Source organism: Calypte anna, chromosome 21, assembly GCF_003957555.1.
Source record: "Calypte anna isolate BGI_N300 chromosome 21, bCalAnn1_v1.p, whole genome shotgun sequence".
In the NCBI taxonomy this organism is placed as follows: Eukaryota; Metazoa; Chordata; class Aves; order Apodiformes; family Trochilidae; genus Calypte; species Calypte anna.
The window spans coordinates 5,102,641-5,126,003 of record NC_044266.1 but is presented as its reverse complement, the minus strand read 5'-3'; the positions used below and the strand labels follow the sequence as shown (position 1 = coordinate 5,126,003).

Genomic DNA, 23,363 nt, shown 5'->3' with positions numbered 1-23,363 from the left:
GCAAGTGGGGGACCCTCAGCAGGTGCCCCTTTCACCGCAGAGGAAGGGAGGGAGCCCTCAGCCCTGCTGGAGCCCTTCCCTGTGTGGTTCCTGCATCCCGACCTGGGGGGGCTTTGCTGTGCCTCATGGCTGCTGAGTTGTGGGGTGAGGTTGTTCCTCTGGGGAAGAGGGGAGAGGAAGGCGCTGCCACCATCCCTGCCTTCTGCAAACCCGCAGCTGCCATGGAGGTTGCTGCTCAGAATCCCAAACACCTGCCCTGCCCAAGCGGATACCCCAGGTACCTCACCCAGGGCTGGGATTGCCAGAAAGGAAATGTGGGATTCATCCAGAGGAATGTAAGTAACCCGGTGTTCAGCGGGGGGGGTGTTTGGTCATTCAGATCACATTCCCTACACATCCCCCCTTCTCCTGGATGGTTTTGAGGGACGGTGAGTGTCAAACAGGGGCGCTGGAGCTGGGAATGGGATTTCTTACAGCATGGAGAGAGGGAAACCTCCCAAAATAACGCTGCTGGGATGCTGAGTGTGCTGCAGATCGAGCCACCTGCCCTGGCTGCTTGAAAACACAATTCCTGTTTCCTTCTGGAAGACTCCTGGAGAACAGCTCGGAACAGCCCGAGGCTCCCGGCAGCTCCGCGCTGCTCCCAGCCAGGAGAAATCCCACCTCCCGCCTCTGGAGTGCCAAAACAAGTTGAAATCAGAGAAGAAACCCCCTTCCCCAGCACCCTGCAGCCTGTGAAGCCCTCCTCGATCTGAGCCGGGGGGGTGCCAGGGATTCCCTGCTCGGATTGTGGGATTGGGAGCGTGTGAGGACACGGGGCCAGCCCGGGCTCAGCAGGATTGGGTGGGTTTCTTTTTTCAGCTGGTGTATTTATTTATTTTTTTCTTTTAAGAAGCCCGTCGCCACCTGCTGGCGAGGCGCGCCTCTCGAGCAGCATTTTGGGGGCAAACTGAGGGATTTCAGGACAGTTTCCCCCCCTCACTCTGCTCAGGAGCAGCAGCTCCATGGGCAGCGGGCACAGCGCTCAGGCCCTGGCATCGCTCCGAGCAGGGGCAAGATGCAGCTGGCTGGGGTATCTTGGCTAAGGGGGGCGATAAAGGGAATAAACCGGGTTTATTTGGGGGGATAAAGGGAATAAACTTGGTTTATTCGGGGGGAATCGCCCCTAAAGACCTCGGGGCCGCCCCCCCTCAAAGTGTGGGGAAGCGCCCGCTCCTCCCGCGCGCTAGGGGGCGCCTTCGCGCCGCTCCCTCCCTTCCCCGCCGCCCGCACGTGGCCGCCCGCCGCGCCTTTTCCGGGCAGGCGGCTCACGCCGCGTTTTAGCGCTGCGCATGCGCGGCGGTCTCCGGCCGGTAGGGGGCGGTGTGGGCGCATGCGCGCCGGAGGGGGGGGGGGCCGGGGGGAGGGGGAGGTGAGGGCGCGCGCCTGCGCGGTGCGCGTGCGTCGTTGGGAGCGGGCTCTGCCATGGAAGATGAGGAGGTGGCGGAGAGCTGGGAGGAGGCGGCGGACAGCGGGGTGAGGGCGGCGGGCTGGGGACACCCTGTGCTGCCGGGACCCGCGGGGGGGTAGAGGGGGAAGGGGTGGGTGGCCGCGGCGGAGGAGGCGGTGAGGCGCGGCGGGCCTGCTAGGCCTCTTAAAGGGACCGCGGGCACTCAGGGGGTGAGGGAGTGCAGCCCGGCTCCCGCTCCTCCTCCTCCCTCGGTGTCCGGGATACCGCACGGAGCTGTTCTCGGCACCCCCGTTTTCCGGTCGGTCTCCGAAGCCACCGCTTCCTCCACCCCCGACACCGGGGCTGCGGGCAGGGTGGTAACGGCTGAACCGGGGGGGTCGGAACCGGGCCCGGAACAAAGCCCGGGGAGCGAGGGGTAGGTGCTGGGTGTGTGTGGGGGGGTTGGCTCGCTCCTCCTGCGGAGGGACTCTGGCCAAAGGTGCCCTCCCGGTGTCACGTTGGCCCCGGCAGCGCCTGGGGGGACAGGGAAACTGCATTGGGGGGGGGGTCACATCGAGAGTCCCCTCTCCCCTTCCTCCAGGTGTCCCTGCTCCCCTCTCAGCACAAGCCGTGGGGTCTGGGGCAGCTTCCAGGGCTGCGGCTTTTGCAGGGGACTCAGAACTCGGTGCTCTTAAAAGTCTTTTCTGACCCAGAGCAGCCTGAGATTCTTGGCTGCTTTTTATAGCAGCTCCGTGGGGCTTTCATCACGTCTCTCATGCTGGGAGACTCCAACGCGTTTCTGCCTGCCGTGCTTGCAAAACAAAATGATTATTTTAGCAGGAGGGTGGGCGGGTGAACTGCGGGGTATTCACAGCAGCGTGACCAGAGAAAGGGAACCCTCTGCCAGGTGTCCCTTCTGTCTTTATGGATTCATCGGGCTGGTTAAGGAGCAGAGGGCAGAAGGGCTTGGTAACCATGACTTGGTGAGAAAACTGAATTTGATTCTGGTCAGGAGATTGGGTTACGGCTGGTGAGAGAGAGGAGGGAGAGCAAAACCCAGGCTGTAACTCAATGCCCAGTGGCCTGAGGGATGCCAACAGCCTCAGCTCAGCTCTCACCCTCTCCCTGTGCCAGTCCTGGAGTCATGGGAAGCCTTGCACTGGAGTTAATTCCAGCCCTTGGGTCGTTCCATGACGGGGCACAGCTTGTGTCTGGGGAGCTGGGGATAGCTGGGGCCCTGAGTAATGGTTTAAAATTGTAAGGCTGCCTGCTCAAAGCACAGCCATCTTCTGGCTTTCCTCTTTGTCCTTTCAGCCTCTACCTCTCAGGTGTTCTTTTCATGCCCTTAGAAGGAAAAAAACCTCATGTCACCCGTCCTTTCCCACATCCTTTCCCAGCCCAAACTGCTGAGAATTTCTGTTCATGAAATCCCTGCTACTTGTGCTGCTGAGCAGGGAGATCTCTCCAGGAGTTGCCAGGCTTGCAGCTGCTTCTGCAGTTGTCAGGGCTTGGGGTGTCTGGAAAAGCAGCTGTGGCACTGAGAACAGGGAGGTGTCTGCAGCAGGAGCTCCCCTGACCCCAGAGGAGGGACAGGAGCTGCCTCTGCTCTGGAAAGGTCATTTTCAAACCCTTCCCCTTTTGGAGGGGACCCTCAGCTGCAGGTAGCTCAGGGGGTGGGCAGAGAAGGCCCCAAGCTCGTGGTTTGTGGTCCAAAGGGATGTGGGTGCAGTTGGGGGCTGCAGAAATCCAAGCTCCCAGAGGCAGGGGGTGGAGGGTAGGAGGAGGGCAGGCAGTGTGAGCCATCCCTGGCAGCTGGAAGGGATTTGGGGTGCACTGGATAGAAACTCTCCGTGCCTCAGGGGTGGTTTGGTCTTTAGGAATTCCCTTCTCTTTTCCACCTGTATTTTATCTGGGGTTCCAACAGAAAGGCAGAAGCTGTGATGGTCGTGGTCAGTTCTTGGGGAATATACAATAAAACATGAGGCTCCCCAAGGAGCAGTTGGAACACTTTTCTCCTGATACTTCAGAGCTGAGAACCTGAGCTGTGACTTCTTTAGCCCCTTCAGCACATCTCTGAGGGAACAGAGGTGTAGCAGGAGATCCATGGTGGGCTTCTGGGTGACAGTGCCTGCTTCTCAGGCTGTCATTCTGTCATTTTCTAACATTCCACCCAAAGGGTTTTCCTTAGGACAGGAAGGAGATTGAAATTTCAGTGCTGGGACAGAAGGGAGATCAGCTTTTCAGTGCTGATCCATTTCCTTCTGTGAGGCTGCAAACTTCTACTCTAGCTCTTTAAGAAGGTGATTCTCAGGAAGAGGCAGTTCTGGGCTTCCTCCTGACACTCACTTTATTTTTCTCTTGCAGATCTGCCTTCCAAAACAGGCAGCACTAAAATCTCATTTTATTGAGGGGAAAACCCCTAAAACCCTGCCACAGGCTTTCTGCTGTGGTTTAGTCAATCCAGGAGCTGTAAACCACATCCTCAGGTGGTTTTATTTTTGCTTAACATGGCTTTTCTCTGTCTTTTAGTCTTTGTCATCAGAATTACCCAGCACTGCCAGGAACAGGAGCAGCTCCTGGGGCTGCCAAGCAGGCACCCTCTGCTCCACCACCTTCCACCCCCCTCGAGGAGTCCTGCAGGGCTTAAAACTGCCACCACTCCATGGGGCCTCTGGAGCTGATTGCTTCCTAATTAAATCTTGTGTGAAATTGAGGAGGTTTTGCTTGGCCCTGAGTTGTGGGTGAAAAACCAACGTGGGAGTAAGCAGTGAGGAGGCAGAGCTGGAGTGTGGCAGCCCCAGGCTGGGACAGTCAGGGCCAACCCCACTTCCCTCAGGGCTCCTTTGTGCCTTTTTCTGTGCCCTGGCTGGCTGCAGGGGAGAGGGAGGTCACAGAGCAGAGGTTTCTTTGTGCCACCTGAGCCTGTCCCCCTCCTTCAGCTGATAATGAAGCATCTGTGGGAATCACAGAATGTTCAGGGAGATCCCCCCAGTCCAACCCCCCTGCCCCAGCAGGATCCCCCAGGGCAGGGAACACAGAACACATCCAGGGGGGTTGGAAAGGCTCCAGAGAAGGAGACTCCACAACCTCTCTGGGCAGCCTGGGCCAGGGCTCCCTCAGCCTCACACTCCAGAAGTTTCTCCTCAGGTTGAGGTGGAACTTCCCATGTTCCAGCTCCAACCCATTATTCCTTGTCCTGGGCACCCCAGAACAGAGATTGTCCCCTTCCTCTTGCCCCCCACCCCTCAGCTATTGATGGACATTCAGCAGATCCCCTCTCAGCCTTCTCTCCTCAAGGCTGAACAGCCCCAGGGCTCTCAGTCTCTCTCCACACAGAGATGCTCAGGTCCCTTCAGCACCCTCACAGCTCTCCCTGGGACTCTCTCCAGTAGCTCCCTGTCTCTCTGCAACTGGGGAGCCCCAAACTGGACCCAGGATTCCCAGTGTGCTCTCATCAGGGCAGAGCAGAGGGAGAGCAGAACCTCCCTAGGAGCTGGGCTCCCAATCATCCAGGGTCCCAGGTAATTCCCAGCCCAGAACTGGCACCCTCAGCTGGGCTGATTCCTTATTCCTTCATCAACAGGAATCCCAGTGCCTCAGGTGGGGACTTAATTCAAGTGTAGATAAAACCACTCATCTGGCACCCCCAAACCCCTCATCTCCTTGTGGTTTTCCCCTGTTTCAGTGTATGGATTGACCTCTGGGGGAGGTGTGAGCAGCCCCACACGGGTGACTGAACTTTGTCCCTGGTGTGTGAGGATGGGGGTTGTCACCTCTGTGTCCCAGGGCTCAGGCAGGGCCCCTCACCTCAGCTTTGCCAAAACTCCTCCAAATTTAAGTTGGTTGGCAGGTGAGTGGCAGAGGGAGCTGCCCAGCCCGGGTTGCTCCCCCCAGCTGTGTGTTTGCTGGTGAGGAAGGACCCAGTTGAGGAGTTTTTGGCTGGGGTTTGAGTTGCTAAATATGAGCAAAGTACAGAGGAGCCAGTAGGGAAAGATTTTGGAGTGTGACTGAGTGACCTCCACTCTGCTGACTCCAGAGGAGGAGTTCAGGGGGTTTGGTGGGAAGCTGGGAGGGTAACTGCAGAGTTTCTGCTGCAAGTCTGGGGTCTGACTTCAGAGAGCTCAATGATTTCTGTGAGACTGGGGCTGAATATTGGCTTTTGGGGGAAAAAAGAAATCCTGAAACTGGGAAATGCAAGTTTGTGTTCCTGTTGCTTAGGCAGAGGTCGATTGGAGAGAAAAATGATGGTTGGAGGTTGGGAATGAACCATCTGAGGTCCTGAGGAGCATCTGGAGGTGCTGAGTGAGCCCTGGGGGGGGCAGAAGGCAGAGGTGATCTTCTGGCTCCAGGGATCTACTGCTGCCTTTGGGAATGCCATGGAAGTCAGCAGCCTTTAGCTACATTTTAGCTTTGTTTTGTTTTGTTTCCCTGGCTTGCTATATTCCTAATCTCTCTCTCCTGGGAGCATCTGTGTGACCTTGCTATGGAGAGTGGGAGTGAGGAGGAGCTGGAGCCTCCAAGGAGCTCTCCATCCCTCCAGAACATCCCTCCCTGTGCTGGAAATACCACCTGGTGCCTGCTGGGCCCATCCCAGGAATACTCTGGTGTCTGTCCCAGGAATACTCTGGTGTCTGGTTTCCCAGGAGCCCTCTCTGCCCATCTGCAGCTCTCCTGGGTGCCCTCCACCACTGCCAGGGCTGAGCAGCAACAGGGGAGGATGGGGAATTAATTACTGGAGCAGTCTGATTCCCAACGGCCTCAGGAACTGGAATGTTCCAGTAATTAATAGAAGATAATTTCTCTCCAGAGGAAAGAAATAGGTGGCTAAGGAGGAGGCAGCTTGGAGACACCTCAGGACTGGCTGCATCTGCTCCTGATGGTGTTTTCAGTGCGGCTGAGTTGGATCCCTGGGCACCACTGCACAGCTTTGGTCACCCCCAAATGCTCAAACCTCCTTTTTTTGTTGCTTTTTTGTTTTTTCTTCCCTTAGAACATTAACGAGGCCTTGAAGTTTCTCTCCTGCCCTTTAGAAGCTGCTGGAGGGTGTGATGGGGCTTTCAATGAGGCTTTGTGCTTCGTGTTGGTGTGGGAGGATGCAGCTCCAGCCTCAGTTCCCACTTGCTGGGTTTGGGCTCAGCCATTACTGGAGTGAGCAAGGGCAGAAGGTTGTGTTTGGGAGTAAATACATCAACCAACGGGGTTAATGGTTTCCTAGAGCTACAGATTTGATATGTCCTCACCTATCCCAGCTTCCCCCAGCAGTGACTGTGCTGCCCACTGGTAGGGATCACCTCCCCAGTTCCAAACTAACCTGATTTGGAGATGGGGGGAAGAGATCCTTGCACTGGAAGGGGTTGTAGGAAGCCCAGGGCTCTGCCTTCCTCCCAACACTCCCTCCTGGTTGCTCCCTGGCCACGCAGTGTTCCCAGTTACCTTCTTGTTCCTTTCCCTCTCTCAGCAGAGCTCAGAGCTGCTCTTCCATTGCTTGTTTGGAGTCTTTGCTGGCAGCAGTGGAAGGAGAATTCTTTCTCTGTGTCCAACATGTTGCAGTTATTCTCTGTTCCTCAGGCAGCAGCTTGGGCTGGCTCTGCCCTACAGGGTGCTGGGGAAATGGGTTTGCTGGGGAGTGGCCCCAGGGACCCCTCCTGAGGGTGTCAGGGAGAACACTCACCTCCCACTTCACAGAAGAGGAGGGATTCTCCATGGGAGAACCTCACCAAAGGACACCTCTCCCCCCCAGGGGTAAAGCTGGGTCAGTTCTGGGGTCCCCAGCACCAGAGGGACACGGAGCTGATGGAACCAGTCCAGAGCTGGAGCTGCTGGGAGGGCTGGAGCAGCTCTGCTCTGGAGCCAGGCTGAGAGAGTTGGGGGTGTTGAGGCTGGAGAAGAGAAGGCTGCAATGGGGAGACCTTAGAGCACCTTCCAGTGCCTGAAGGGGCTCCAGGAAAGCTGGGGAGAGACTTGGGACAAGGGCCTGGAGGGATGGGATGAGGGGGAATGGCTTGGAACTGGGAGAGAGAGGAGAGATTGAGGTTGGAGATGGGGCAGAAATTGTTTGGGGTGAGGGTGCTGAGCCCCTGGCCCAGGTTTCCCAGAGAAGCTGTGGCTGCCCCATCCCTGGCAGTGCTGAAGGTTGGATGGGGCTTGGAGCACCCTGGGCTGGTGGGAGGTGTCCCTGAGCATGGCAGGGGTGGCACTGGGGGGGCTTTAAGGTCCCTGCAACCCAAAGCAGTATGGGTTCTGTGGCTGTGTGGGATGGCAGCAGGCGTCCCAGTGCCTGTGTCCCAGTGCCTGTGTCTGGTTGCTTTCCAGGAGGGATTTATTGATCCTTTCCTGCAGTGCTGTTTTCCTCAGGGCTGAAGGGGAGGCTTCCCTGGGGCTGGGAGGCAGTTTCCATTACATCCTCATCTCCAAATGGAGCTGAAATGTCACAGGACAGAGTCTTCTTCAGGCTGTTTGTTTGGGTCCTTTTTAGTCTCTAGACATAATAGCACTAAAAATAGTTTGGTGAGATGCTTTGCTCACTTGGGGGAGGGGTGTTTTGAATGGGGTGGGGTCTAACTGAGGCTTAGTTTTTGGCAGATAAATGAATCCGTTTGGGCAATAAAAGCCAGGAGAGCCTCCCAAGCAGATTAACACCTGGGTTGTGTATGATGGGAGCTGCCCAGCTCCTGGGGATGTGCACTGAGGTGTCCTCCATCACCAGCTTTAATTGCCCTTCTTGCCACCTCCTGCCTTTGCCTCATTGCAGCACCCTGGAAGTCAGCTCCTAATTTTATCTGCTCACCCACACAGCTGGCTGGCAATGTGACATGGCCCTGAGAAGGGGATGACATCAGCAGGGCAACAGCTCCACACAGAGCAGCAACAGGGATTTATTCTTTGGGAGGTTTGTTTTTTTTTTTTAATGAAGAATAAGCCCTGCTGAGGTGTTTCTGCATCTCCAAGCTCATAAATTTGGGCAGCACCATTCCCAGCAGGAGCTGCGTGAGGCTGCTCACAGCCTGGGCTGGGTCTGCAGGTGATGGAGCCCTTCCCCTTGGAATTGGGGATGCTCTACAGGTTCCATCACCTCAACACCTACAGCCCCAACCCCCAGTTTGCAGTGCTGTGGCTTTGGCTGAGAAAAAATAAAAATGGTTAATGCCTGTGTTTCAGAAGGAGACACAACTTCTAACCCAGCAGAGGGGGGTGGGAGGTGGGGAACTGCTCTGTGAACCAAAGGAACTCAGAGGGAGAGCAGGGGATGTCTGGAGGCAGCTGGAATCCCCTCAGCAGCCCCAGGGATTCCCAGGAGGGTGTGGGAGTGGTGGTGGTTTGGATGTGTTCTGTGTATTTGGTGGGGATGAGTGTTTTGGGTTATTCTGCCAGGATTTCTGCCCATGGAGAGGAAACCTCTTGGTTTGCAGAGTACACACTGGTGCTGGGAGCCACTGGGGTTATAATTCTGATGATGTTTTTTTTTTTAGCTGCCTGTTACTTTGTTCCTTGGTGAGGAGAAAAGGCAAAAATTCCTGAGTAATTTGCAGGAATTGCTCTGCAGGGGAATGGGAAGCAGTGAAACTGATGTGGAGGGGGTGTCCCCATGGCAAGGTTTGAAGGATTCCTTGGGAGAAGGTGGGGTGTGTGGAGCCAGATTAAAGAGCTGTTTGGGTCTGGGTCTGCTCTGCCAGGGGCAGCTGTGGTGCCAGGGGCTGCTGGGGATGTGCAGGGCTGCCCAGCAGTGCTGGGAGCTGCTGTGACAGTGACATTAATCAGAGTTTTTCAGAGGCTGAGGTGGAACTGACGCTTGGCAATTACAGGATCTCCTGGTCAGGTGTTTGAACTCTGACTTTAGCCCCAAGACTGACCTGCAAAGCCACCTGGAATGTGGAAATGTGGCTTTGGTCAAAGCTGCCTCAGCTCTGCCAGGAAGCAGAGAGGTGAGAAGCAGAGCAGAGCCTTCCTCCTGGCTACTGTGTGGCTACTGTCATGCTCCTGTCACTTGGCTTGTCACACTTGTGTGCCCCACGGCCCTGGCCATGGGCTCTGGAGATGGCTGAGGGGTTCAGGGCTGTGGCTGTGACTCCCAGCACCAAGCAGAATGAGCTGAGATCAGGGAATCACAGGATGTCAGCTTGGAAGGGACCCCAAGGGTCATCTGCTCCAACCCTTCTAATGTTATTCTTGATGTGAGATGGCTCAGCACCCATCGAGCTGAGACTTCAAACTTTCCAAACTGGAGGAATCCACCCCTTCCCCTGGGAGACCATTCCAAGCTCTGACTCTCCTCATGGGGAAAAATTTTCCTCTTGTGTCCCATGGGAATCTCCCCAGGAGCACCTTGTGCCCATTGCCCCTTGGCTTCCCCAGGGGACTCCTTGTCCATAGGGAGTCTCCATCTGCTCTGAACCCCCTTTATGTACTGAACATGGTCCTGAGGTCTCCCCTCAGCCTCCTCCTCTCCAGGCTGAACAGTCCCAGTTTTCTCAGCCTCTCAAGATGCTTTTGGGAGTCATTTCCCCTCCCTCTCCACCCCATCTTCCTGTTCTCCCTCTCCCTCAGGAGTTGCTGTGTTTAAGAAGGGATATTTAAGGCAGTTTCCTTTGCTCCCACTGCTCCCAGGAGGCCCTGGGGAGGTTTGCTTCACTGAGTTTGGAAGAGGGGTTTAAAGCCTCTTCTGCATCAGGATCTCACCTCTCCTGAGCTAACCCTCCCCCTTCACTGGGCTTTCATTGTTTGCCCCTGGCTGCTCTGTCTCCATCCCTGCTGGGACATCCCTTTCCCTGCTTTTTGCTCTTGGCCTGGCAGGGGGGAGGCAGCTCAGGCATGGCTGGAAACAGTTTGGGATTTTTCCCTCTGTTCCTCTTGCAGAGGAAGGAACCTGCAGGTGTGTTTGCCCTTGCTGACTCAAGCTGCCACATGAAACCCCTGGCTGGTATTGTCCTTAAAAATCACCCATCTCGTACAGAAATCCTACAGAATCCAATGTTTATCATCCCAAAATGGTTTCTAACACCCTTCTCAGTGGGAAGCCTCTGGAGCTGCATGACCAGGACCAGACACAGGGTTTGGCATCAGGCAGTGACCTGTGCTCCATCCCAGCTCCATGGCACCAGAGGGTGCTCAGTGCCCTCCTGGGCTCCTGCAGGTTTCTGGCAGCAGCAGCTGTAGCACTGTTAGGCCAAGGGGCCTGAAAAGCTGAGCAGCAGTGTCCTGCCAGGAGCTTGGGATTCCCTTCAGTTATCAGCTGGTAAAACCAGGACACTCTCAGGTGTTGGGTTTTCCCCCCTCTCTTCACTGATGATTAAATAAAACACTGCTCCTGCTTCGGGGCTCTTTTCCCAGCATCAGCAGGTGTCAGGATCTAAGGACACCAGGAAGGATGGGGAAAGGTTTCCTAAAGAGAGGCTCGGGGTTGGAAGCTGCCCCTGTTTTTCTCCTCAGCAAGGTTTCTTTGCTTAATTGCCCAGATTGCCAAACCTGACCAGCTCTGAGGGTGGCTGGCAGCCTGGGCCAGCAGCCTGGGCCAGCAGGTGACATGCTGGGAGCCAGGCTCTGGGGTGCTGGGGTGAGTAAGAGGCTGGGTGAGTCAGCAGCTGTGTTGCAAAGGGCAGGAGAGGAGCAGGAAGGCTCCTGGGGTGCACGATGGGCAGGGCAGGGACCTTTTTGTGAGGGAGGGTGAGTGCAGCAGGAATGCAGCCCTGCTGGCTAAGCCTCTGGATCCACACCGTGGCTGGAATCAGACCTGGCCAGCTGCTGCTTCTCTGCCCGAGAGGGTTCCTGCTCAGACCTGAGGACACCTTGCTGCCTGTTCCCCTTGGCCCTTCCCAGCTCTCTCTGGTCAGGTGAATCCTTAAAGTGAAAGATGAGCTCCTCAGAGCTGCCCTCTCACCAGGACACACGAGCACACAGCCTGCTGGGGGTGTAGCAGTGGTTATGGGAGAGCAGAGGTGGTTGGGAGAGCAGAGGTGGTGGGTTTGCTGCTCTGCCCCCTTTACAGCACTGCTGCAGGGAGGAGTGACATCAAATGTCTGTGTGGAGACCCCCAGCTCCCAGTCGAGGCTCCAGGTTTTTATTTTTATCTCCTTCCTTCCTAGGAAATAGACAGACGGTTGGAAAAGAAGCTGAAGATCACACAGAAGGAAAGGTAACAGCACTGTGTGCTTGGGGAATGTTTGAGGTGCTGTTGGACACCTCAAGGCCTGGGGAGTGGGAATGATGGGGAGACAGTTTCTGAGTGAGCAGAGGGAGCTGGGTTTGAGCTCAGATTTAGGGAATCTTCTTCCCCATGCTGAGTTTGAGCTCAGATTTAGGGAATCTCCATCCCTGTGCTGGGTTGGAGCTCAGCACTGGAGCATCTGTAGCTGTGCCACTAGATGGCCCCTCAGACCCATAGCAGGGGAGCAGAAAGCTTCTTGAGAGGGATTTGATTTCAGAGCTGGGTCTTCCAGCCTGGCTGCAGGGACAGCTCTGAGGAAGCCATTTCAGCAAAAACCACTCAAAGGAAGAAATGTGTGAGTCAGGTAATCCCAGCTCCTGGCCCTGAACTGGCTTTGCTGTCTCTTGCCTCAGTCAGGCTTCTGGCTTCAGGTTGGGGCTCGGGGTGTGTGTTATTGTCTTCCAGCAGAAATGTTTCTAATCGTTTCCAACATGTTTGTTGTTGGCTTTTTTTTCCCCTTTGATTGTTAGTAGGCCAGGGAAAAGAGTCATGGTATTAATTCTCTGGGAATTCTGCACAGAAAAGGGACCAGGAAACAATAGGGAATGGCAAAGCAGGGGCTGAGGCTGTCTGTGCAGAGGGAAATGGCAGGGTTGGAGCAGAAAGCCTGGTGAGAGGAGCCCTAGAAGTCCTTGCAGGGGGTGGAATCAAGGTGCTTACACCCACATCTCCAACAGAACTGCAAAAACTGCTCAGCATCTGCTCTGTGGTGGAGTTTAAAGATGTCAGATGCAGCAGGGCCTGGTTTTGGGTCCCTTCCTGGGCTGACCTCCCACCGGCTGCTCTAGTTCTGAGTTACCAACACAACGAGGTCTTTAATTACTCCAGGCAGCCTCCTCAGCAGGGCAGTGACATCTGCCTGGGAGGAATCCACAGGCAGAGCAACCCAAAACACCTCAGACAACACAAGGGCCTTTCTTCTGATCTCTGGTTGTTTTTTTCTTTTTCTTTTGAAGCAGCAGAAAGTCCAAATCTCCTCCCAAAGTGCCGATGGTGATCCAGGACGACAGCCTCCCCCCAGGGCCTCCCCCCCAGATCCGCATCCTCAAGAGGCCGACGACCAACGGGGTGCTCAGCACCCCCAGCTCTGCCCCCAGACCCCCCCTGCCCGTCAAGTCCCTGGCACAGCGGGAGGCGGAGTACGCGGAGGCCCGGAAACGAATACTGGGCAGTGCCAGCCCTGAGGAGGAGCAGGAGAAACCCATCCTGGATAGGTGAGGATCTTCTCGGGGGTAAGGTCAGGATGAAGAACCTGTCCCAGGTGGGGTGAGGAGCCCACTCTGGATGGGGTGAGGAGCCCATCCCGGATGGGGTGAGGAGCCCACTCTGGATGGGGTGAGGAGCCCACTCTGGATGGGGTGAGGAGCCCACTCTGGATGGGGTGAGGAGCCCACTCTGGATGGGGTGAGGAGCCCACTCTGGATGGGGTGAGGAGCCCACTCCGGATGGGGTGAGGAGCCCACTCTGGATGGGGTGAGGAGCCCACTCTGGATGGGGTGAGGAGCCCACTCTGGATGGGGTGAGGAGCCCATCCCGGATGGGGTGAGGAGCCCACCCTGGATGGGGTGAGGAGCCCACTCCGGATGGGGTGAGGAGCCCACCCTGGATGGGATGAGGAGCCCACCCTGGATGGGGTGAGGAGCCCATCCCGAATAGGGTGAGGGACCCATCCCGAATAGGGTGAGGGACCCATCCTAGGTGGATGAGGGGCCCATTTTATGTTGGTGAGCATCACAATGTTTTAGGCTGGAAGAGACCTCCAAGCTGATCCAGTCCAACCTTTGACCAACACCATAAGCTAACTACTAAACAATGTCCTTAAGGACCAGGTCCAAACACCTTTTAAACAGCTCCAGGGATGGAGCAACCTCCCTTGCTGTAACTCCTCTGTGTGTGCTCCCTGTGAACATCTTCCTGCCAGGAGGGGAACAACTCTTTGGAAGATGACATGAAGTGGGAAGGAGAAGGCGGTGCTTGGGTAGCACACAGGGCACTGTAAATCCAAACCAAATGGACTTGCAGAATCACAGAATTGAGGAATATGGGAGTTGTGTGAAACACAAGTGCCTGTGAGGCCACACAGGTTGCTTAAGATCCTGGGAAGTATGTGCTGGGGATACAGAGAGGAGTGGGGACAACCAGCACTGTCCTGGTGGGGGACACACTCCTCTTTCTGAGGTTCTTGGCTTCAGGGAGCTGCTGTGTGCAGGCAGCAGAGCCAAGAGACATCCCTGGATGTTCAAAATGTGGGGCTTGGGGAGATGATTTAGTGGTAAAGGTGGTGTAGGACTCATGGTTGGACTCAATGATCTTGGAAGTCCTTTCTAACGATGATTTTGGCTGAGAAAATGGGGTCTGTTTAGGCTGGAGAAAAGAAGGCTCAGGGGAGCCCTTATTCCCAGATTTCAGTCCTTAAAGGGGGGGCTACAAAGCAGATGGAGTCCCACGGGCAAGGGACTTCTCTGGAGCTCTGTGTTAGTGGTTGGACATGGTTTGAATCCCCAGTGCTTGGATTTGAAGGTCTTTTCAAACCAAGGTGATTCTGTGATGATTCCATGGTTGGGGTGACCTCATCAGTGTTTACAAATATCTGGAGGGTGAGTGTCAGGAGGATGGAGCCAGGTTCTGCTCAGTGCTGAGCAGGGTACTGGCTGGAAGCTGGAGCACAGGAGCTTCCATGTGAACATCAGGAAAAGCTTTTTCCCTGTGAGGCTGAGGGAGCCCTGGCCCAGGCTGCCCAGAGAGGTTGTGGAGTCTCCTTCTCTGGAGCCTTTCCAACCCCCCTGGATGTGTTCTGTGTGCCCTGCCCTGGGGGATCCTGCTGGGGCAGGGGGGTTGGACTGGGGGGGATCTCCAGAGCTCCCTCCCAACCCTCAACATTCCGTGATTCTGTGACTGTACCAGGGGGGTGGGAGGTTGGTCAGAGGCAACCACCTTGCCTCCTGCTTTCATCTCCTCTTCTCCTTGCAGACCCCCCAGGATCTCCCAGCCGGAGGACACCCGACAGCCCAACAATGTGATCCGGCAGCCCCTGGGCCCCGATGGCTCCCAAGGCTTCAGGCACCGCAGATAAGAGCAGGGGGAGGCCCCTGGGGACAGCCACCTCCCCCCGCGCTGCCGCCGGGAGGGACAAAGGGACTCCAGCAGAGGGACCCTGCGGGATGTTGCACTGTGACCCCCTCTGCTCTGCCCACTGTGACCTTCGAACCCCGCGCACTGTGACCTCCCCTCGACACCCACTGTGACCCCCAGGGCTCTCCCCCCTCACGTGGGGAGGAGAATTTAAACTAACAAAGAAAACAAAGCCACACACACACAAAAAAAACAAATAAAGGGGAAGAGGGGGGAGCAGGACAGCGAGGGGGAGGGCATGAAGGACCCGGAGGGGTGTGAGTGCCACCAGGGTGAAGCCAGTGCCAGCAATAACGTTTGTTGGACACAGCCTGGGATTTCAGGAAAAAACAAAAATCTAAAAAACAAACAAAACGAAAAAAGGAGAGGCCTCCCCAGGCACGCCCATCATCCTCCTCACTTCTGGAGCAAGTTCTTTTTTTCCAAGGATCTCTTTTGATTTGTTTTGGGATATTCTTTTTGGGTTTGGTTTTTTTTTTTGTTTTTTTCTGTTTTGTTTTTTCTGTCTCAGCAGATCAGTGGAACGTGTGGGAAGGGTTTGGGACTGTTTGTGCTGCTGGAGAGAAGCAGGGGAGTCTTGGGAAATGGGTTTTAACCCATTTCTGTGACTTTACCCACTCAAGCTTGGCACCCTCTGGCTCCTCTCCTGCTCCTGCCAAGCACCTGGGAGCAGATTCCTGGGACAGACCCGGCCTTTCCCAACCCCTTGAGGAGCCAGCAGAGTCCCACCACCTCGTTTATGTCTGTTAAAAGCTTGGCTCGGGATTTCCTGCTGGCTTTGAAGAGGAAAAAAAAGCTTAAAACCCATCTTATTTTTATTTTATATCCGGTGAGATGGGAACGTCGCCGGATGCCGTGAAAATGCCAGATCCTGAGAAAATGCTGGCAGAGAAGCAAAGAATTAAGTCAAGAGGAGAAGAGCTGGCACTGTGGAATCAATAACGTGGAGGAGCCTCGCTCCCTGCGGCCAACACTGGGGATGATCCGAGGATCCGGAGCGCCGGCTCCCACCCAGCTCTGGGTCACGGTACGAGCAGAGGTGGCAGAGGATGTGGGGAGACCCAGCAGCCTTGGATGCATCTGGATGGTGATCCAGTGGCTCCCTGCGAGGCTGCAGGGATGGAATTTTCTTCCTCTGGCTCCTGGGAAGAGGACAGGGAGGCCAGAACATGGATGGTTTGGTTTTTACCCCCTCCCTTTGGATGAAGCTGACCTACCTTAGTATCACTGAATGCCAAGGGATAGATGAACACTAAATGCTCTCCTGGGAGGGGACAGGAGCTGGAAAAGCAGCCCTGGGTTTGGTGGATGATTCCCTACGGGTGCTGCTCCTCCCAAGGCGCTCCGTGCTCCGTAGGGTCCAGGGTAAACGAGTTCACTCGAGGCTGCTTCCCGAAGGGAAGGACTTTGTATGGACATACAGCTTAATCCTGGTGAAATAAAACTACCTGTGTATCAAAAGAACCCGCTGGAGCGTTAATGAGCTGCTGAAAGCTGATTAAAGCACCCAGGATGGTGGAGGTGGAGCATCGGCAGGTTATTTGTGGGGTGAGGGCTGTTTTATCCCCCCTTTTCATGGGCTGGTGGTGGGGACGAGGCCCCTGGGGCAGCGGGAGGGGTGAAGAATGTCAGCAATAACCCTACTCACCACACCTGTCCTTAATCAGTCTGAAAAATAGCATTGAACGGCCAAAAAACCCCCAAATCCACCCAATTCCCGGTGTAGCAGGTCAGCGTTAAAGCCACCACCTCCTCCAACATGGAAATCTCCAGCACCACCATCTCCACCTCCACCAACAAACAAATCACTATCTTCAGCACCAAAATGTCCATCTGAAAAAAAAAAACAAAAAAACAAGTGTTCTCCAGCACCAAAATCTCCATTTTTGGCACCAAAATCACCTGGTGACCAGGACACGTCCCACCCGCGGGCAGGGCCCGGCGGCGTTCCTGAGGGAAGCTCCTTCCTCCTGGGAAGGTTGGAGGAGAAGACACCCCAGGAGGTGTTTTCACCCTTCCCCCCTTCCCCCCCCCCAAAAAAAATATAAAACCGTGCGCTGAAAAAGAAAAACGTTTTATAAATTGTATTTTAAATAAATGTCTTTAAACTTTTCACGGCCTCCGTCTCCTTGTTCTTCCCCTGCCCCAGGAGGGATGTTCTGGGGGGATTTGAAGCTCCCAGCAGGAGCACGTCCTTCAAAAGCCATCAGGAAGGTGAAAACTGGGAGCATTTGGCTGCGGCTCTGCTGGTATTTACCCAAAAAGGGGGAATTTTACCCCATTTTTATGCTCATGGGGGAGGGTGGGATGTGGGGGTGCTTGGCTTCCAGACTGGAGCATGAGGTGTTTGCTGTGGAGGAGGAAAGGGATTTTAATTTAATTCAGTTATAGGTTGGTTTGTTTGTTTTTTATTTGTCTTATTGTTAATTTATTTTAAATTTGATTGTTGTTTAACGTAGTTATTTTTATTTTTGCTTTAGTTTTTTTATTGATTTTTTTGAAAATTTTTTATCTATCTGTCTGTCTATCTATCTATCTATTTATCTATTTATTTATTTATTAAACTTAGTTATCCGTAACTGTAGTCATTTTTATTTTACATTATTTTAGTTCTTGTTTCGTTCCCTCAGCGCGGGGCAGCGCCGGGAGCCGGCGGGCAAAGCCTGAGGTGAGGGGGGAGAAGGGGGGGGGGGGGCGGCAGCTCCCGCAGTTCCCCACTCCCTTTACATTTTTCTTCGTAACACTTTAACTTTTATTTTTATTTTTCAGGTGAAATGCGGTATAAAAGATGACTTTTATTGATCGGGGCCCGCTGTGAGGGGAGGGGAAGGCCCGGGCCGCGCTGCGCGCTTCCCGCCAGAAACACCTCCCTGCAGGGAGCCTCCCGCACACCAGGGGGCGCTCCGGCGGTTGCCGAGGCAACACCTCCCCTCTGCTCCGCCCCGCCCAGCCGAGGATAGGGGGCGGGACCATGGAGACGTGCCCTACCATCGAGGCGGCGGCCAGAGAGGCAGCGGGCGGGGTTCCGCCGCGATGGCGGCCATGGCGGCAGAGGAGGAGCAGTACGAGGCGGTGCTGTGTGTGAAGCCCGCAGTTCACGTCTACCGGGTGCCGCCGCGGGCCTCCAACCGCGGCTACAGGTGCGGCCTGCCCCTCTCTCCCGGGCCCTGTCCCGCCGGGGGTCTCCTCTGCCTCGGCTTTCCTGGCCTCCGTCCCCTCCCTCCCTGCGGGGTGTCTGTCACTCCTGTCAGAGCCCTCTGGGGGGTTTGGGGTCCCCTCCCCGCGGTGTCCCCTCCTCATGAGGTGGACGGGACCTGCCTCTTTCTGTGGGACAGCGGGGACTCCCCCCCACCCCCCTGAGGTATTGCTGTCCCCCAGGGGGGCTTCTCCGCCCTCTCCCCATCCCCCTGTGTTTTGGGGCTCCTCTCCCCTCACTCCTCAGCCTGGGGGGGCCCAAGCCCTGACTGGGGTGTCAGACACAGCCGGGCTGTAGCTGCCGGGGCTCAGAAGCTGTTTTCGGGATGGAAATCCCGTGGAAAGGGAAGTGAAACCTGTTGTGCAATTCCTGCCTGCTCCCCGCTGGGCCCTGACGCCTGGCTTGGGGGGGGGGGGGGGACAGCTGGTTTTGGGTGAAACGAGGGGAGCCAAGGGTCCTGTAGGGTATTTCTGTAGGGTGCTGGCGGTGTCTGGGACACGGGGGGCTCCGCAGGTGACAGTCACCTTTTCCTCTTCCCCAGGGCCGCAGAGTGGCAGCTGGATCAGCCGGCCTGGAGCGGGAGGCTGCGGGTCACAGCCAAGGGCAAGGTCGCCTTCATCAAACTGGAGGACAAGAACTCGGGTAGGGAGGGGGAAGGCGGCAGCTCGGCGCCCCTTCCTGGGGAGGGAGAGACACTTCATCCCTCCCCTAAAACACTCCCTTTCTCTTTTGTTTGTTTTCCCACCTCCTGTTATTCCAGGCGAACTCTTTGCCCAGGCCCCGGTGGAGGAGTTCCCTGGCATCGCCGTGGAGGGCGTGACCGACTCCAGCAGATACTTTGTCATCCGGATCGAAGACGGCAACGGTACTGCATGCTGGGGAGAGGGGGGATAGGCCTCAGGCAGCCCCCAGCACCCTCCCTGCTCCCCTTGGGGTGGGATTCCTGGTTCAGAGGAGTTAAAAATCCTGTGAGGGCAAAGGGATGAATCCTCCCTGCCAGGTGCCAGCCTTCCATAAGAACAGTTTCACTTTGCTGCTGGGACTCCTGGCTCTGCAGGGCCCTCAGCCCTCCCTCTGCTTGGACTCCCATTAATTTCCAAGCTGCTTTTTCCAAGCCTGGAAGTGCAGCTGAAGATCCCCCCTGCCCAGAGTCCCTCCCTCTTCCTCCACTGCTGCAGCTCTTGCTCCTCCTCCCCCCCTCAGGCCGCAGAGCGTTCATTGGAGTCGGCTTCGTGGACCGAGGGGATGCTTTTGACTTCAACGTGGCTCTCCAAGACCATTTTAAGTGAGTTCCTGCCTCTCCAGTCAATTTTTTTCTCCACAGAAAGTGGTGAGGGAGAAAAAAAAATCCCTGAGCTCCTGCCCCAGCAGGGTGTGAGCAGCTGGAACTGCCCCTTTCTCTGCTCAGCCTCTGTGGTGGCAGCTCTCCCTCTCTCAAATTGAGCTTCCCTAGTCCAAAACTGGGAAAATTCCCCAATTCCTCTTCATTTTTTTTTTTTTTTCACCTCCCAGCAGCCAGGGGGCTGGGACTCTGCTCAGGCTCCTGGTGGGGTGCAGGATCTGTGCTGCTCCAGCACTCACATCCCTCCAGCAGGAGAAGTCTTGGATCACATCCAAGCAGTGCTGCCAGGGGGGATGGTTTGGGGCAGGATTTGTCCAGGGGGAGCCTCAGGATGGGGTTTGATGTTTCCTTTTCTGCTTCTTCCCTCCCTGCAGGTGGGTGAGGCAGCAGAGTGAGCTGGCCAGGCAGGCTGAGAACCCTGAGCAAGGACCCAAACTGGATCTGGGCTTCAAGGAGGGACAAACCATCAAACTCAACATTGCAGTGAGGAGATTTTCCAGCTGGATCCACTCCTGACCTTTCCCTTGGGCTGGCACAGGAGGAAATGGCAGCTTCTCCCCCCAAAATCCCTGTGCAGGAGAGAAGCCTGGAGCAGGGACCTGTGGGATTAAGCCACATGGGGTGATTTGCAGAGGGGTTGTTATGGTTCCAGGTTCCAGATCCAGCCCTGGGGGGGTTTGTGGTAGGAATTTTCAGGGGAAAATCATCTTTTCTGGAGGGGCTGACCCTTCTTTCTCCATGGGGTGTTACCATGGAGCCATCTTCTCCCCAAAATAAAGCATTTCAGCTTCGTGTGAGCCATGGCTGGGAGGAATCACTCTCCAGCTCTGGCTTTAAACGTGGTTTCCCCCCAAAATTTCCATCTCTTCTTTCAGAATATGAAGAAAAAAGAAGGAGCAGCAGGGAACACCAGGCCTCGTCCCAGCAGCCTGGGGGGCCTGAGCTTGCTCCCACCACCTCCTGGAGGAAAATCCTCTGTTTGTCCTTCAGTCCCTGCACCCACCCAGCTGCCTGGCACCCCCATCACAGGTCTGTGGCCTCACTGTGGTGACTGGAAAGCTCCTTGGAGAGAAAACAGAGAGGGAATGTTGGGAATCAGGATGGGGAGTGATCCTGTTGTTTGTTTTCTCTCCTCCTGACCATCCCTGGTGCCTGCAGACTCCCTCCTGTCCTGGCCCCAGCCTCCTGCTGCTCCCTCTGCTGCTGCCCCCGACGTCTGGGGAGACTTTGCCAAAGCTCCAGGGTGAGGCCAGGGGGGTTTGTGGGGTTTGTGGGTGGTGTGGGCGAGCCAAAGAAAATCCCTTGGGGATTTAAAAGCTGCTCCGAGGGCAGCACGGCCCAAATTCCCTGAGTTCAGAGCGGGGCCATGGGTGAAGAGGTTCAGGGTGACCCCAGGACACCCCTTTGGGGCTGTCTGCCTCCTCCCTGCCTGCCACAGCTCTGGCAGGGTCTAAAAATCTCAGTTTTCCCCCCCTGCTTTTCTCTCCCTGCAGCTCAGCCTCTAACCAGCCCCAGACAAGCTCAGGCTGGGTGCAGTTCTGAGCTCTGCCCCGTGCTGGGATCGTGGTGATTCCTTCAGGACCAAAATGGGGGATTTGGGACCCCCCCACTCCAGCCATTCAACCTCTCCCCAAGCATCAAACTGCTGCAGTGGATGCCAGCAAGCAAACAGGTGCCTTAAAACACTCCACACCAGCACTGCCACCTCGGGGCTCTTTGGGTTTCCACCTGGATTGCAAGGAACCTCCAAACTTCTCCTTTTCCACCAAAAAAACCCCAAAATACCAGTGTCCTCACTTCTGAATAATGAGAGGAGGGAACCAGTGCTCCCAGTGGGACCTTCCCAGTGATTTTCATTCAAGGTTGATGGATAAAGCCTCCCTTGGTGTTCTGCTGGATTTGGGCTGGATAAATCCTTCCCTCAGCAGGAATCCTTCCCCCTGGAGACACCTCCCCTGCAAAACCCTGACCAGCACCAACCTGGGAGCTCAGCATCACCTCAGCTTTTTATTCAGAGTGTTTTACTCCAGGATGTGGGAGGCAGGGAGCTGGATTGCTGCTTGTCCATCCTGAAGTTCCTTGTTTTGGTGATGAAATTCCTCATTTTGCTGCGGATATCTCTCATTTTGACACTGAAATTCTTCACTTTGACACTGAAATTCCTCAATTCTGATGCCAAAGCTCCTCATTTCTTGCTCTGGGAAGTTTTATTCTGTGCCTTCTCTATTTCCAAGACATTTTTTTACTCCTTTCTGTGGACATTTTATGAAGCAATGGACGGAATGAAGGACAAAAGGGTCTCTTGGACAGAGCTGGGGTTTGAGATTCCTCTTTAAGCAAATAAATATTTTCTTACCTATTTATATTCCTGCCTTTTGGGTGTCCAAAGCCCTGTGTGGTTTTTGTTTAGCAGCACCTGGGATTTTGATTTCTTTCCATTATTTCCCTTCCCCATCCGGATGCTCAGCACTTTGCTCTCACAGCTCCAACCCTGCCTGGCAGCCAGCAGAGGGACTGAAAGCATTAAAACAAATAAGAAAACGGTTTTGATGCCAGATCTGGATTTTTTTTTTTTTTTTTTTCGGACCCCTGGGCGGGGCTGGGATGAGCTTTTGTGGTTCCCCCTCCTGGCTGCTGCCGAGGAGACCGGGGCAGGAGAGGAGCACAACAGACGGCGGTTGCTTAGCAGTGGTTGGATGGTCGGGAAGAGCTCCGGGAGGGGAAGGTAAGGAGGGAAAAAAGGGGGGAGGATAAAGAAAAAAAAAAAAAGGTATTTTATTGTGTTTTCAAAGCTCTTGAGCCGGGAAAGACTCTGGGAGAGGAAGGAAAGGAGGGAAAGGGAGGGCGGGAAAAAAAAAGGAGTTTTATTGTGTTCTGAAGCTTTGAGTCAGGAAGGATTCTGGGAGGAGAGAGATGGGGGGGAGAGAGAAAAGAGTTTTATTGTGTTCCCAAAGCTTGGAGTCCGGAAGAGGAGGGTGAGGAGAGAAATGAGGGGGGGGAAAAGGGGTTTTCCTGAATTCCCAAAGCTTTGAGAGGAGCCTGGCAGCACCTGAAGCGCCGTAAATCCCTAATCCCCTCTGCTCCCCCCCCTCCTTTAATCCGTGGCTCTCTGGGAGGGTGCAGAGGGCACTTCCCTGGGAAGTTGGGAAGAGAGTAGCTGAGAGACCCCCCCAACCCTGTCCAGAGCCTGGCTCAGGATCTGATCCAGGATTTATTGGGAGTGGGGGTGTCACCAGTTCCCAGCACGGGCTGGGGGGGGTTGAGCTGCTATTGGGTGATTTTACTTTTGGTTTTTTTTTTCCCTTGCTGAAAGTGGGGCAAAAAATCCTGAATTACCCCAGAGGGGCTAAAAAAAAAAATCCTTCATTACCCCAGGGGGTAAAATGTGCTGCATGGTGTGGTTTGGGGGGGGGTTAATGCTGCTTTGCCCCCGTTCATGCTCCACCCCAAAGGCTTTTCCTGCCCCAGCACCCGCTGCGCCTTAATGAGCTTAAGGCAGGCCCGGAGCTAAGGAGAGGGCTGCTCACTCCCTCAGCTCCATCCTACCCGGGGGGGGCCAAGTAAGTTCATTGCCCCCCATTTTTCGAGGGGGGAGGTGCTGGGCAGTGCTGCTTTTATGTTTTCCTTCCCCAAACAGAAGGGAAGGGGGGTGGCTTGGGGGGTTTGCCAGTCCCGGTTGAGCCGGGATGGGGGGGGGATTGAGGGGGAATATTTAGGGATAATAATTAGGGGTGGGGGGGGGTAAAACTCATTGCTGGAGGGGTTGGGACACCCCCTTCCCCTTCCCCTGCAAGAGGAGCAGGAAGAGGAGGGTCCCCAGGCCCTTCGGTCACGCGAGGATTTGGGGAGAATCCCGAGCACGGAGCCGCTTCCCGCTCCCAGGGGATGTGCCCAAAGGGGAACCCCAAAAAATCCCTGGAGGCTGAGGGGTGGAACACACCCCCTCCTCAGGCCACCCATTGTCCTCAGGTGGGTGTTTGCCCCCCCCTGGAGCAGCCATGGGGGTACCAAGGCCGGGGGGGGGCAGACATGGGGTGTCACTTGGGAGGTGACGGTGGGGAGG

General features: G+C 55.5%; 2 protein-coding genes across 7 annotated transcripts; both read left to right on the top strand.

The window, feature by feature from the left end:
* The first annotated feature begins 120 nt into the window (after positions 1–120).
* Positions 121–16,794, top strand: SZRD1 (SUZ RNA binding domain containing 1). Of its 5 annotated transcripts, XM_030463667.1 has the most exons (5): positions 1,403–1,515; positions 9,232–9,351; positions 11,509–11,558; positions 12,587–12,844; positions 14,601–16,794. In XM_030463667.1, the coding sequence occupies exons 1-5, from the start codon at positions 1,465–1,467 to the stop codon at positions 14,701–14,703; spliced, it is 582 nt and encodes a 193-aa protein (XP_030319527.1). In that variant the 5' UTR covers positions 1,403–1,464; the 3' UTR covers positions 14,704–16,794. The 5 variants fall into 5 exon arrangements, with proteins under 5 accessions (XP_030319525.1, XP_030319526.1, XP_030319527.1 ...); XM_030463665.1 differs by lacking the exons at positions 1,403–1,515; positions 9,232–9,351 and adding an exon at positions 121–335; XM_030463666.1 differs by lacking the exons at positions 1,403–1,515; positions 9,232–9,351 and adding an exon at positions 122–335 and having other exon boundaries at positions 12,590–12,844.
* Positions 16,795–17,764: 970 nt separating this feature from the next.
* On the top strand, positions 17,765–21,672 carry NECAP2 (NECAP endocytosis associated 2). 2 transcript variants are annotated; one of them, XM_030463813.1, is made up of 8 exons: positions 17,765–17,902; positions 18,500–18,600; positions 18,719–18,823; positions 19,162–19,243; positions 19,675–19,783; positions 20,176–20,329; positions 20,459–20,543; positions 21,415–21,672. In XM_030463813.1, the coding sequence occupies exons 1-8, from the start codon at positions 17,796–17,798 to the stop codon at positions 21,428–21,430; spliced, it is 759 nt and encodes a 252-aa protein (XP_030319673.1). In that variant the 5' UTR covers positions 17,765–17,795; the 3' UTR covers positions 21,431–21,672. The 2 variants fall into 2 exon arrangements, with proteins under 2 accessions (XP_030319673.1, XP_030319672.1); XM_030463812.1 differs by lacking the exon at positions 21,415–21,672 and adding an exon at positions 20,794–21,074.
* Positions 21,673–23,363: the final 1,691 nt, after the last annotated feature.